Here is a 16,776-nt window from a genome sequence, read left to right as displayed (position 1 = left end):
AATAATTAAACAAGACATATTCCAAATGTATCTTCTGATTACAATATATTTTATTTACTCGGACGTTTTTGTACATTCAAATATTCAGTATATCAATCATACTAGATACATTTGAAGAATTCATAATCAAACCACTCTAAGCAGGTGTCTCAATAACTTTAAAAGCTACAAATTTTACAACATATTTTGCTAGGAAACAATCGAGTTTCAGGGTGAAATCAACTCGGATGAAGTTCCATCTACATCTTCGGCCCTCAATAACACGGAAAGTGAATTCTGAATCCGACTACTAGATAGTAACTAGAGAATATCCAGAAACTATGGAGCTCCGAACACAGTTGTGCTGATAAGGAATGCTAACTAGAACGAAAGAGTTATTCTTAGGTGGCTCCTTCCTTGTTATGAGCCTGTAATAAGTAGTTTCACGAACCACTCGATTTAGATACAAATTATTTACTCAAAACGTTTCTTTTTATATATGGAAGAAATGTTGTTCGGTTGGCTTTATTTTCTATAGAAAAAACCTATGTAAATAATGATAACTATTATTCGTTTACATTGAATGCTATGTTGTTCATTGTAGCTTTGATTGACAACCAAACATGGTAACAGCTTATATCAATGCATTTGCATTCATGGTTTATATTTTTTTGGATGAATATAAAAAAAACTTTTATTAAGAATACTAATCTTAAGGCTTACCACTTCACAACGATAGATGGATTTGAATTTTTTTGTATACTTTATTAGGTACGATTCATGTATGCAATAAAAGGTAAAAAACACAATTCGAATGTAGTACGTCCTGTCAATTTATTTAGTTTTCTACGTTTAGTTGGACCTTATAAAATTGAGTTTCCGTTGTTTTATCTTTTGAATATAATCAGTGACAGTTATAAATCATGTATGCTAATTATATTAAGATATAAATCTAAAAAACAAACTACTTTCACATTTAAGACTGTCTAAAGTGACATATTCACATTTTTGATGTAAATAACGTTTATATTTCCCCTGTAAAATACTAGTATTTTGCTCTTTTTGATATTTCAAAATGCATTCGCATGAAGCAAAGACTGTACATTTACGGTAACTGAAATATGTTAAAGTAATAGAAGCAACTAAAATGAAATTCATGAAAGATCAGTTTTTTAAAGTAGATACGGTTGTAAATAACTGTGAAATCCAGAACGCTCATTTAATCCTGTTTCTTATCCGTCAGCTAGATGTGATTGCATCGGAGTTTTGATGTTAATATAAATATTTGAACCGAGTATTTTCATTTCAAATGCTCCAGTGAGCTTTTAATTACAGAAAACTACCTATTTTTATAACAAACATGGTATTTATGTCATTATTAGAAATAAATTGAATCATAACGTGGTTGAAAATCTTGACTAAATTTTGATCGGTTTCTGTTCTCAAATATACCATAAAAATTTATGAAAAATGTCTATTTTAAGGAAATCTGCATAGATTGAATGTGCGACAACTTAGGCTTACCAAAATTTAATAAAAACTATCAAAAACAGGATTGTTCAAATCTTTTCTAATAATGGTATGAAAATGTGTTTCTGTTCTAAAAGTATTACATACATTTTCTAAATGGTCTTTCATTGTATATATATATTTCAGTAGTGAACTGAAGTAATTTACATTTTTATATCTAAGCCTCTCGAACTGACTAAATAAATCTCTAAATGTTCTACAATAATTATGTGTAGTTGGAAACAATGGCAATATCGTATTTCATTATATTAGGACAATACTTCCGAGTCGACCCTATACCATTTTACCTAATCTAATATATTTTTTTAAAAATCTCATAAATATTTTTCGATATCCATTAGTATGGTAAGCAGTAAGTAGACAGAGGGAAAATAAATTTGTTGTGAGAATACACAAAATGTATACATAATACATATGCATAGCCTTCAATCGTCCATTTGCATTTTTCGGTGTGTTCTGCCACCAGAACAGTCTTCTCGTCTGATATGTAAGTGTTCTACCAATGCCGTGCTTTCAATGGATTGCAGCTCCTCATCCAGTCTGACAATTCCTGTATCTTCAATGCCACGTCCCGCTATATACTACTTACAAACGATTCTGTAATTAGCGTTCACTACAGCACTTTGTGTTTGAGCATTACGACCACTAGAAAACATTGTACACTGTTTACTGTTTAAAACAAATAACGTTTCTAACTAGACTGACTTAAGTTTTCCACATAGAAAGCTCCTCAATATCAAATTACTTACTTTGTTTGCAAATATTTTTGTCTCCACCACTGTCACTTTGCTCAGATAAATTTATTAAATCACCAAGACTCCTGTCATGTCCTATGTTTGATGAATGTCCGTGGTTATCGCCAACCTCCTCACTTGTAATCATGTAGAATGATGGGTTAGCGCGACGACGCCAGTGTTGTTTAGCTTTTGACATTTATTTCCCTAATTAGTAACAATTATCAGTGACAGTCAGACGTTGAAAAATGCTGAAAACATAGTTCTTTGGCCAAATAACAAAACAAATTTCAGTCCAGCGTGTTATTTATCCTGAAAAAGAAAAAAGAAATAGTCGAATGTATTACTTTTTTGAAAAAGATTATGAGACAAATACCTTTGTTGATGCATTTCAGAAGGTCAGACTCAAGCTACTTATCAGCTCTTATACAGTTCCTATAATTTAATTATGCACAAAATTGTAGGCTAAAACGGCATGAAATATTGTTCAACCTAATTTGAACTTCTCAGGTTAAGGCCTTGACTAATTGGTATTTGTTCTCGAACTTCTTTACATGATCACTCGAAACTATACTAGTTGTGCGAAGGTATAATTTATACATTGTAACTTATTATAGTTTAAACATCAACCGTTACTTCTCAAAGCTAGCCATGTTTTCATACATAAACGCCGCTTACTCTTTTATATTGTCTATAATCTCTTCATAAGTGAAACTTTTACTAGGAACTTATCATTGTCTTATATCTGAAAATACTGTCCAGTATAAATGTACTTATGATAATGTTAAGTTTACTGAGTTCCATTGTTTAATTTCGGCATTCTGGTTGTCATTCTGATAAGTGCCGTCAGGATTTACTTATTATACTTATCCGTATTAATTCTGATTAAAGTAAACGCTATGGATATTGTCTAGAAGGAAGAATAAAGCTTAGTAACGGAACCATTCAGCTTGAAGAGCTCAACGAAGCTATTAATTTTCTCCATTGTATAAGGAATGCTTAAAGAAATTATTGGTGTGAATGTATTTTAACTACGATTGACTATTTGAAGATGACTTATTATACGTAACTCTGTATAGGCATGTAATTATTCACTCATAAAATTAGTTGTTCAGACAAAATGAAAACTATTTGTTATTATTACTTTAGACAGTGTTCATTAAAACAAAACATGAGATGAGGATCTATAACTAATGGATTTTTAAAAACGACTATTTATACAAACAATTATCAACCCATACTTTTCTAAATAATTGACTTTGTCGAAAACAAAATTGGTTATACTAACCGGAGAATAAATATCACAAATGTATGATTCTAAGTGTGATGTTACATTCTCTGGATAACAGTGTGAATTTAAAACATCATAGTTACGTAAAACTATTTACTAACCTTGTTCAGTCACTTATTGAAGATTTACACCGTTAACCGAGAATCCAAAAAAGGAGTTTTGTAAAAAAATTACATGATACCTTGTACTCCACTCAACGTAAAAAGTATTATGTAGTGAAAATTAAATTCCCTAGACTTAGAGAGATGAAAACAAACCTAGGCATTGTAAAGAACGAATGGAATCAGCATATAAGCTGAGGTCATAATGATGTTTTATGCTTCAAATGTTTATCAACTGAGGCATGTGGCTTAGTTTATTCTATTTGACATAATAATGCTGTCAAAATGAATAAACTTTATAATTCAAAATCATCACAGCTCTCTAATATGACCATAAATGAATATCAGTATTGTAACTTGTAGAGATTGTAGCATTTTAACAGTCGAATTCACAACTCAATCTAAGCTAGACCGCCACTGAAAACCTTCAAGCACTTAACAGTGATTTCGTTCTAGTATCAGGTTACTCATTAGTGCATATCCACAATCCCCAACGCATGACTGAAACTCAGAACCTCCAATCTCGCACACGAATGTTCAAATCTTCAGACCACTGAACTGGTATCCAACGGTGTTTATGTCTAACTTCAAACAATCCATAATCTTACATAACATTTATTTTACTGTCTCACACTCCAATGATTACTTCTAGAGTCTAGTTACTAATAATATTTACACAAATTAAATCTATAGATAATGTTGACTTAACATTATCTGGTACATTTTAACACTTACGCTAATATTAAAATCACCAAACCGAATATTAACCAATAACAATCAGTGTTTACGTAAAATTAGCTTATATTCAAATATATAAGCGACTATTTACTAATACATGTTTATAGTTGTATATCACAAAATAATTTTGGACAACGTTATACATAATCAATGAAGAAAAAAAAAGAAAGAGGAAAGTCATCTGAAATATAAACAAGAGTAAATAATATCTATCTATATAGATAGATATAACTAGTTAGTTTGAATCCTAAATCTTTTGTAAACAGCTAATGTTGTGTACAATGTTCCATTACATAAATATATATATATATATATATATAAGTAAACAATCTATTTGTAGTAATATATATATATTACTTGTATTAAAACAAAGTAATAATTAAGTAATATTTGCTAATTCACTAAAAGTCACAGTCATTATTATTAATAATGATAATAATTTTAATATCTATATGCATGTTGAAAGAGAAAAAGAAAAGAGGTAAACGAAATTATATCCAATATTTTGCTAATGATCTAGATTTCGTACAAAAAAACCAGAATAAATCAGCCGAGTATTCATATGAGAAAATAACAGAAAAGAAAAAAGGACTTTCAAAAAATCACATTAGTATAATTAATAGTTGTTTTTTCTTCTATTTTTTTTTAAATTACCTATAAAGGAATCTCAACTCAAACAAAAAACATTGAATGCATTAGAATAATGATGATAGTAATGCTTTATATATCACATAGATGTTCATTAGTGAATATATATAAATATTTCTTTTGATTTAAATGTCAACGATTATATGGTTATATTGAATTAGTAATGATTGAATTATGAAAAAGAAGGATATGAGTTTCACCTAACTTGGTCAATGCCCTTTTATCGGTACTTTTGAGATTATCTGTCACCATTGATATAATTTAAGAACATATATGTTTAGACTCTTCCATTTGATATTAACAAATATAAGGAATCAAATATACTTACTTGACACTAGAAAAAAACCTAAATCACACTAATTGTAAAATAGACATTGTAAACATCTTGAAGCACATGATTGTTTTCAGTTTGAAGATATAACTCTTAGAATGCTAGTGGGAAGCCTTAATCAGTGGAGTCCGATGCATGTCGAGTGTGAGACAGTTATCCACCGAACACAATGAATTAAAGGTTGTGTAAGATTATGGATTGTTTGAAGTTAGACATAAACATCGTTGGATATCAGTTCAGTGGTCTAGATATTTGAACATTCGTGTGCGAGATTGGAGGTTCTGAGTTTCAGTCGTGCATTAGGGATTGTGGATATGCACTACTGAGTAGCCTGATACTAGAATGAAATCACTGTTAAGTGCTTGAAGGTTTTCAATGGTGGTCTAACATTGATCAGTTCATGATCTCAGTTAGGTGACAAAATTTTGCATTCAGTAGAAACTTGTTTACTCATGACTAATTTAGTACACTGAAATTATTTTTAAAATATTTTATTTTTCCTGTGACTCTCGTTACCGTCGGAACACAAAATAAAGTGTCTGGTAATTCTACACAAGTTTTTATGTGAATGTTTCAGTTTTATTTATGGAACTCCTGTTGAAATTTATTTACTTATTTAATGAAGTCAGTTGAACAAAAAAACTACCGAATTAGTATTATTAGTTAAGTTATGCTTGCGATTACTTTAATAAAGAAAAGTGAAAGCGGGGGATCAGGTTGTTTAAGTCATCGTTTATAATATTTTTATCCATGGAATATTTGATCTTAATCTAGGATCATATCGAGAAACAAAATCTTGAACAAAATACCACTTTCCTCGATTTATTGTGTGGTAGATCTACTACATACTTGGTCATGTAATTTAGTTTCGGTATGGTTTACAAAGCATCAGTGAGACCAGTCTTACTTCAGACTTTCCTGAGTTGTAGATGCTCAAAAACATATTTTGTTCGATTATCATTGCTATTGAAAGACTACTAACATCCAGTAGCATTTCTGTGTCAGTAACGAAGACGTGTTGTGTCGAATCCAATGACAATAATTCAGATGGTGCCACCATTTTGAGACGCCGTTGATAGAGGCTTGGACATGTATTACCAATGACGTTCTAGCCGCCTCCACATTCTGAACTACTTGCTGACACTGTAACTAGGAGGGAAACGCAGAGTGATGTTGTATGTTTAGACATTTACAGTGAATGTTACATAGTCGTTTCTGTTTCTGTTATATCGATGTGATTAAAACTTTCTTATTTATTTATTGTTTAAATCTAGTGTAGAAATTCAAATAATCAATTACATGGATATAATAAAATTCTTTATTCACTTTTAATAAGAAAATACTTTTTTTCATAGACAATCACTTAATGATTTATCAGCACATCAGCAATTACTCCTTATTCATCAAAGAAATTAAAAACAGTTGTGTATTACCAAGAGTATTTGTTACTTATGTATAGGTGAACGTTTCCAGTGAATGTTATTATTAGTACTAAGAACTTATCAATCAAGTATTGATTTGTCTAATTGCTTTGAGCTGTACTTCAATTATGACTTTTAATGACACTGGCTACTTGCACAAACATAAGTAAATAAAAAAGCTTTCGAACCTGAGACTTTATGGTTAAAGATTGAAGTTCTTAACCACTAATTGATCGCTCCACATTCAATAAGGGTCTATTGTTCCATAATTTAAAAATAAACATGTATCATATTGATTATAATGAACAATTGATCAAATTCAATATTATTCGAGCATATTAAACTAGATTAATTCTATTTCTATTGAAAAACAAAATAAAAAACAATTGAGAATAATAATTAATGACCTTAATAATAAATATTTATTCTTAAACTCAAATAACCATGTCATCAGTAGTATGATTGAAAAGTCATTTAATTCATACTTATATTTGTTTATAAGAAAAAAGGAAACGTCTTTTTTTTAATGAATTTTATTAATTAGGGTTCACTAGTTGAATAATATAAATGAAATATTCAATTAAAATGATTCAGTTCATTTTACCGAGATCTTACCTGAAAAATTTTGTTATGAATTAATGATAATATTAATAATATTATTTAAGTAGTTTTAATTAAAATTTTATAAAAACTAATAAACATAAAGTTATAATAATGAATAATTGAAATTAATTTAGTTAAAAAGTAAATTGAATAAATAAATAATTCTTTATTGTGAAACAAATATCCGAATGAAAGAATAATTCATTAGATATGCAAGGATTAAAGTAGTATATACGTACGAAAAAAAAGTAAATATAACTAATAGATAAGTTTCGATAATGTAATAAGAAGATGAAGATTATCAAAACTATGTGATGTTGTACACAAGTGTAAAAGAGTGTATACTAAGGTTTATTGAAGCTTTTAGCCATATGAAAATTCAAACCATCTTTGTGTATTCAAAAACAGTTTGCTCTCACATAAACCTACTCTGGTAATAATAGCTTATCCAGAATGATTAGGTTTCAAATTGTTTACATTTCATTTCTTTATTATCCTTGTCTCCTCTTATCCTTCATTTCTAGTCTACTTGACTTTTTATTTTTATATATAAATGTTCTTAACAAGTATATGTGTGATCAGATTGTTCAAAATGTATTGTGCTAATATATCACATAGTTCTGATAATCTTCGTCTTCTTATTACGCTATCGAAATTTATCAAAAGGGACTAATTGCTTTAATAGATAAGTGTTGAAATCTAATGTCCGATTTTACAAATGTTCTACAAGTATAACAATAATACTCAGAGCTAACGTATATCCAACTGATAGGTTTTAATTTCATTTGAAATAACTAATATAGGTGGATCAGGTAATTGTTAGATTCCCAGTTCATGTATCAGGGTTGACTTCAGTTAGATAATCATTATAAACCACAAAGTGATAGATATCTGTTTCATTTTAGTATAAACTATTTTGATTTACTGAAATCAGGTTCAATTGTTATTAATATATATATACATATATATGTGATAAGTGAATTCATGAGTCGATTAAAGCTAGACCACCATGGAAAAATCTGGAAGCACTAGATGGCCGTTTCGTTCTAGTATGGGAATCTTCGTCAGAAAGAAACGGCCGTCCGATGCTTCCAGGTTTTTCATGGTGGTCTAGCTTTATTCGACTGATGAATTAAACTACTAAAAATTAATGCAATATCCACAAAACCCTATTCTGATTATATATATATATATATATATATTTGGGTTTAAACCCTTTGACAACCTCATATGCACTTTTGTGTAATAGACAAACGTTTACTGTAGTCATATTGTTGATTGTTTAATTTACTTAAAACGTTTACAATCAATTAAATCAATTAATTCAGTGACTTTGTTTAATCAACTTATTTTGTTGGAAATGATAACCATTTTTTCAATAGATTTTATCAGACATATATTAATCCTTTCATAATAATGGAATTATAGATAATGATGAAATATAGAAAAATATATGTTTACTGGTTTATTGATATTGTTAAAATAATAGAGACTTTATAAAGGTTTTATGCAACAATTAAACAACTATTTATATAGAAATAATACTGTGGTATGAGCTACTTATATCCGCATAAGTAGTATACAACGATAGTCAGGAATAGAATGTATTTCGAGAAGGAAAAAAACGGAAACGGAAAACATTTGGCATGAAAATGCGGGAACAATGAAATCTGAGACAATTGATTGATATTTTGCAAATGAGTTATTTACTGAATGGCTCTCAAATCTTACTAAAACGTTCCACAATTTCGAGCTCAAATACATTCAATTGTCCCCACTGGTGTTTGTGTTCACTACACTAGATTCATATCCGTACATACTATACATAATATCGAGAATAATTAAAGTTATTTGTTGTGATTCAAAGTACATATGACAATTTCAGTCTTTAATATTCTATTTTTCTAAATCCTCTATAGATTCGTATTTTTACAAATGAAAGAAAGAATTACGTTGTTTCTAGAAGAAAGAAGTTTGAATTAGTTTTCTTTTTAGATAAAATTTAAGCTTCATCGAATTTATTAGACAGTGTGTATAGAAGAGATTTATGTTTTGCAGAATAAAAATGCGTATTACATATGTCTAACTAGATTTATATTTGATCTATAAATTTAATTGAAACGTGTACAACGATATGGCTCATTGTTATTAGCTTTGCTTGACAATAAAATTTAATTGTTTGTTCTTTAGACCGTTAAAGATACAACTTTCATTTTATCGCATACTTTAATCGCAATTAAAAAATGTTATTAACAATCTAGTATCTAATATAAGACTAATACTGATTTTATGTTTTTTGTGGTTATGATGATCTGGCACCGACTTTATAACAGTTTCCCTATACATTAAATATTTCTTAATCTCTGTGAATTGTTTCACATATACCTATTAGGTTTAAACAATGGCATGTGAAAGTAAGTAGCTCGGAACAAATGGTATTTTACTCTGTTTTGTTAAGTGAAGAAAATATTTATTCGATTTTGGTATCAAATAACTGTTCAATGAACATATGGATGCATTTTGCATACACTAGAATATCGATAAATGATAAAGCAAACATTTATCTGATTTTTATTGCTTTAATTGAAACAATAATTCATCCTTAACTGTCTTTCATTTGGTAAAACACATCATTCTCCTTTATGGTTGTTCAGTATAATGCAGTTTCATTATGTGACAGGCACTTTTGTTCTAACTGATTTTGACAATCATTAGAACTTCGGTTTCTGTAATTTTAACTTATATTGCACCACATTGATAATGTATATGTATAATGCCTAGTTATTTACATAATATATGTGGATCTTGAATAATTTCAGAGTAGCATCTAATTAAAGATGCTTCAGTGCATATCAATTAGATGAAAGAAAAAGCGATTATGTCTAACGGAATTGATAAATAGAAATATCAGTATACGATCTTTGGGATTATTGAGTTTCGATTAAAAACATGAATGGATCAATGTCAGACCACCCCATGAAAACTGCTGAGGAGTCCGATACTAAGATGAAAAGGCCTTCTAGTGCTTCCAGGTTTTAAACGGTGGCCTAACATTGATCTATTCATGATATCAACTTAAATTTGAAATACTTTAAATATTATGGGAAGTAATATCATTACACAAAAAAGATTCAAAGAAAACTTGTACATTGGAACACTGATGACTTACAAAATATACTGATGTAATGAGATAAGTCTGGTGACATGATAGGATAAACTGTAAGTCTAACATTCACATTTCAGCAAAGTAAATTGATTATTCTAATTACCGTTAAAACGTAATTTATTACCACTTCACAATGGAAGCTTCTGAGTTTTAACTACATATCCGGTTTGATAATTTATCAGTGAAAACAGCAGAAAGCCATTATCTTAATCTAAATAATTCAAATGTTTCCTTTAAATACCCCACTGATTTGCTGAGCCTGAAAAACGTCTCAGTGTTGACATTATTACATGTTTGACTTATCATAAGTTCTCACACTGCAAATTAAAGGTAAAATGCTTGCTAATTCAAGTAGTAATGATTGTGCTTTTAATACAGACAGAACGGTTATTGGCAAGTTGATCAATAATTTGGATTCTAGTGAACATTGATAATTTGTTCATAAAAAAGGAAGTCGGCTCATTATTGTTTTTGACAAAATTAGTTTGAAGTTAACCAAAGACATCAAAGTGTAGTCATGAAGATACAGTGAAAGTAAATGATAAATTAAAATAACCTTATTTAAACAAACAAGATTGAATATTAGATTAATTTCATGCAAATCAAAGTATACTATCTGCATTTATTGATACTATGCTCAAAAAAATGCAAAAGTTCAATCCATCCAAGAAGAAATCAATAACTCATTCATATTTTGGTTTGTTACTTCTCATGATTTCTCACAGAAGCTATCATTCATATAACACGTTCTGAAGATTATTTGGATACCGTCAACTTAACAGGTGAAATATATTTAAACATATTTGTTCAATATATATTCGTAAGAAATTAGGTTTATTGGAAAAGAAATATGAAACCTAATTAGAAGATATAAATTGAAAAATCGTGCTTTATTTCAATTTCTAGACCATAACAAACTGAAAAGAATCAGGGATAATAAGCAATAAATAATGAATTACTATTTTAAATGATGAAATTAATTATTTAAGATCATTTGAAGATGATTTCTAGTAAACTTTGTTATTTCAAACCAATCAACTGTTCATCGGTTATTAGTCCTAGCTACAAACATGAATAACTGAATGGTTAATAACAGGTTAGATTCTAGTACTTGTACATCATCTCAGATCAGTTTTCTTGATGAACATTATACAGAGAAACAAAATAATTATCTATGAATGCAACTTACGAATCAACAATTTGTTACCCTATTTAACGATAATAACTGAGCTTATAATAAATTATGAATTGTCAATGTCCAAGTTATTCTTATTGAACAGTAATATATTCATGAATAGTAACTTCAAATAGTCCAATAAATTTAATAAGTTTAGAATAGATTTATTTGAGATTAAAAAATTAGTTACTTGAGATAAATTATTCAAATGAGTTAAAAGGATACTTCAAAATTAAAACAATTACTTTGAGAAGGGGCATTGTGGAGATTTAAGTAATTTTTAATATATAGTTGAGCGCCGTTGGATGCTGGCTCAGTGTTCTAGTGTTTAGGCGCTCGCGCGCGATAATGATAGGTCCCGGGTTGGAATCTCGCGAGGCGGGATCGTGGATGCGCACTGCCTAAGAGTCCCACAATAGGACGAAACGGCCATTCAGTGCTTCGAGGTTTTCCATGGTGGTCTAGCTTCAACTGACCCATGATTTCAACTATATAAAAAGCAATTACTTTGAGTTTTCCAAAACACATTTAATTACAGTTTACACTGTCTATGGTTTGTTTATGAAAAAAACTGATAACATATATTTGGAATTTTAAGATGAGAAATAAATAGTTATGTTTATGGTGCACATGTTAGTAAAAAGTTATTTTTAAACACGTAAGGAGTTGTTAGAAGTCATGTGTTTTGTACGCTGATTTCAGTGAGTAAATATGATTTTATAAGATAGTGAGAAATAAGCGGGTTTCGTTTACTTAATGTATGTCTGTCTTTTCAAATGTTTGTGGAGAACTAGTTAAATTGGGTTCATGGCGAAGGAAGGATATCACTGCGTTTCGGAAAGTCACTCTCCAAGACTGAGGTGTTGTTATTCCACACCGTCGATACGAGACATCAGGCGGATATAAATGTCATAATGTTTAGTATTGTATGTTCTCCAACTCCCTCTATGGCTCCAAGTGTCGCCTACTACTCACAGTGGAACCATTAATAATCCACATAAATGAAGTTGACTATTGAATACAAAACTGTTTATGAGACAATCCTTGCAGACTAACCAACTAATCAATTCCAAAGTCTTTCATAAATAATCTCTTTGAGTAACCATTTGATTTTCAAATCCATTTTATATTTTCTAATGTAAAGTACTCACTTGAGTTTGTTATTTATTGATGTATCCTTTATTTCATAATGTTAGGGCAGTTAAGTATTTAGTGAATATAAAAACCAAGACCTGAATATATTGAAAGCTTATATCAGATGGAAAATCGACAAGAAGCAAGTAGAATCAAATAACGTTTTTTCGATTCTGTTTAACACTATCTAGAAGTACAAAACTGTGTTCACCCTAACACATATGGATCTCACAATCAGTATGTTACTACTTAATCACTTTAATCAATATTACAATGATCAGAAAAACTGAAAAATTTTATATAATCCACTAATGATGAAACAACTACTATTTTTTTCAGGCAAAAATCTTAAACTAAAACTAATGAGTTATTCACAACTGTTAAATTTTATAGCTTGATTTCATGAAAAGATTGATTTAATCACATTAAAATGAATGAAACAAAATTATTGAATTAAATAACATCTTTCAGTAGTTGAGATCATGAATCAATTGAAGCTAGACCACCACGAAAAACCTTGAAGCACTAGACGGTCGTTTCGTCCTATTGTGGGACTCCTCATCTATTTCCATAGTTAGTAAATGTTTTTAAGTTCATGCAATTAATTTTATTTTGATGAAACATTTTAACAAGTTGCATAAAAATAATAAAAATAAACATATTGTGTACTGAATGTACACAACACATAATTATTCGAATGATAATTTTCACTACTTATTAATTAAAAATTCGAGTGTAATCAGTATTATGAAACCATTATATGTGAAAATTATATTTGAAATAATCTCAGTGATTGAAATTCAAATAACTCCGACGTTTCATCCAGCTAACCTGTCTGGAGTTCTTTTATCCTGAAGAAATTCAGACAAGTCAGCTGGACGAAACGTTGGAATTATTTAACTTTCAATCTCTGAGATTATTTCAAATATACTTTTCACATATAATGACTTCTCTATACTCGGCGCCCAATTCTTTTCCAAGCTATTCTTTCTAATCTTGATGAATACACGAATAAAGTATTATGAAACATTTTTTTTAACACATTAATTGAATACAAAGTAGTACTCAATTAGTATTTGAGTATCAAATCATAATTTGAAGTAAATCACTATGTACTTCTATTCTAAGAATGATTTGTTCCATGTAAACATACATATTTATATATTGGTAAATGATCGTTTATTATTATCCAGAAAATAGAAAAAAAAAGAAAATCTGAAGCACCGACTATTTGAATTAGATGAAAAGTTATTCAGTTATCTTATTTAATGAAAAATGATTAATTATTCATCTAACTATGACATATTAATAAATTAATTATATTATTCCGAAAATTGTAACATTAAAATAATCATTAGCTTTGAGATTGAAATGAAATCAAACTTGTAGAGGGTTCATTCTTCTCTATTTAATATCCCCTTAACTGAATATTTAACTCAAGCTAAATCTCCCAGAAGAATTATGCGTTTACTCGAGATTATTCAAAAGCCTGAACATTAGTTATAGAGATAGTTATTTGTTAAAGTTTGGTAAAATCCGCAGGTGTACAGATAACGAGCATACAGAGAAAACAAGTGAGTATGTGTGTATCAGTGAGTATTTAAAATCCATATACATATATTTATGAGTGTTAATGGATTGTGGATAAATTATTGATTGTGTTTGCCTACAACCAATTAGAGAATAGATTAAAGATTGATGTGCAAAGACTCGCTCGATCAGACTCAAACATAATTTTATATATTGGATTATATGAAACTAGAATCAACTGATTTATTCATATTTAAAATGTTTACTGTGTATTGAATTGTTTAACAATAACTAATAAGTGAACTTGATGATTTTGAAAAAGAAGAAAAACGTCTATTTGTAAAAAGAACATAATCACTTTCTGTCAGAAACAAGTTGTTCATTTTTTGCGTTGGATGGTTATCTAAACTTTTACTATCCATCTGATTGCAACTTTAAAAAAAAGACATAACTAACGAAACTTCGTGTGGTAATGGCGATATAACAAATGAGATACTTTACAGTGTGTTTAAATATAATTTAGACTGTGATTTACCTGATGAAATTTGTATATACTCAGTTCTAGGAGCTGTGATAACTGTGTATTATTTCCCAGCCGCGTGTAATACTCAGAAAGGCTATTAGTCCATGGCGTGGTATACTTAAGTGAAAAATATTTGGTCTGTACTAACATTTACACGAAAGTCAAACTTTATTGGAGGGGAACATTCCATCATGTAATTTCGTACATAAGACGAATAGCTGGAAAAGAAACTAGAAGTACTTAGTTACACATCTTTAGCTTACTTTCTTATTATTTGTAAGCTGAGCATTTGAATAGTATCCCCTCTTGTTTGCGATTCAATTTGCGTTCGTACCATTACTAGCTTTTTTAGTTGTTGTATAAGGTTTTTCATAGTACACTTCATACGAAATCGTAAAAGATGCTTTTCTTAAGTAATTTTAACTTATCGAGTTCTAATGCCTGTTTTGTTAGTAATCTAGCAAAACGTTTATTTACATTCATTCAAACCTTTAAATATTTCAAATCTGGTTGTATAATGTATTCTTTTAAATCCATTCGTCGGATTATTTTCAACAAATCAAGGGGTTCCTTTCCATTCCTATGGACCTGAATGTGTATTCTTTGATAACAAGGAGAAAGCATACATAAAACAAGTTATTCAAATAAATAATATGATGGATTCATTTTGTATTGTTTGTTTGAATCTTTTCATTGATGTTTCGGACTGTAATTGATCAGTCTTTTATTAGCATATGTGTATCCTATATGACACAACAAAGAAACTTGCTGGAAATTACCGTAAGCCAGAAAGACCAGTGAGAAGCAAGGAAGGCAAAGTAATCACCGACATTGAAGAACAACGAAACAGGTGGGTAGAACACTTCAAAGAACTCTTGAATCGACCAGCTCCACTGAACCCACCCAACATCGAAGCAGCACCCACGGACCTCCCAATCGATATTGGCCCACCAACAATTGGAGAGATCAGCATGGCCATTAGACAAGTCAAGAGTGGCAAAGCAGCGGGACCAGACAACATCCCGGCAGAGGCACTGAAAGCAAATGTAACAGCAACTGCCAAGATACTCCACATCCTCTTCAGTAAGATTTGGGATGAAGAACAAGTACCAACAGACTGGAAAAAAGGACTTCTGATCAAGATACCAAAGAAAGGCGATCTCAGCAAGTGCGACAACTACAGGGGCATCACTCTTCTCTCAATACCAGGAAAAGTCTTCAACCGAGTATTGTTAAACAGGATGAAGGATTCCGTGGACACCCAACTTCGAGATCAACAAGCTGGATTTCGTAAGGATAGATCGTGCACAGATCAAATCGCAACTCTGCGGATCATTGTGGAACAATCAATCGAATGGAACTCATCACTGTACGTCAACTTCATCGACTACGAGAAGGCATTTGATAGCGTGGACAGGACGACACTATGGAAGCTTCTTCGACACTACGGCGTGCCAGCCTGAGAAGATAGTAAATATCATACGGAACTCCTATGATGGACTAAACTGCCAAATCGTCCTCGGAGGACAACTCACCGACTCGTTTGAAGTAAAGACCGGTGTTAGGCAAGGTTGCTTACTCTCACCCTTTCTCTTTCTCCTGGTGATCGACTGGATCATGAAGACGTCAACGACTGGAGGAAATCACGGGATACAGTGGAAAGGCAGGATGCAGCTTGACGATTTAGACTTCGCAGATGATCTGGCTCTTCTATCACAAACGCAACAACAAATGCAGGAGAAAACGACCAGTGTAGCAGCAGCCTCAGCAGCAGTAGGTCTCAATATAAACAAAGGGAAATGCAAGACTCTCCGATACAATACAATATGCACCAATCAAATTACACTTGACGGAGAAGCTTTGGAGGATG

General features: G+C 30.4%; 1 protein-coding gene across 1 annotated transcript in view; it reads right to left on the bottom strand.

The window, feature by feature from the left end:
- Smp_212410 (hypothetical protein) overlaps window positions 1-2,442 on the bottom strand; it is a gene marked incomplete at both ends in the record, with an annotated part of 82,052 nt that extends 79,610 nt beyond the window's left edge. Inside the window, one exon of the mRNA XM_018794464.1 lies at window positions 2,259-2,442. Within this exon, the coding sequence (XP_018647037.1) occupies window positions 2,259-2,442 (184 nt within the window). The remainder of the gene's footprint in view (window positions 1-2,258) is intronic.
- Between the last annotated feature and the right edge of the window lie 14,334 nt (window positions 2,443-16,776).

This window comes from Schistosoma mansoni, assembly GCF_000237925.1.
Source record: "Schistosoma mansoni, WGS project CABG00000000 data, supercontig 0184, strain Puerto Rico, whole genome shotgun sequence".
NCBI classification, from domain to species: domain Eukaryota; kingdom Metazoa; phylum Platyhelminthes; class Trematoda; order Strigeidida; family Schistosomatidae; genus Schistosoma; species Schistosoma mansoni.
This window is presented reverse-complemented; position numbering and strand designations above follow the sequence as displayed.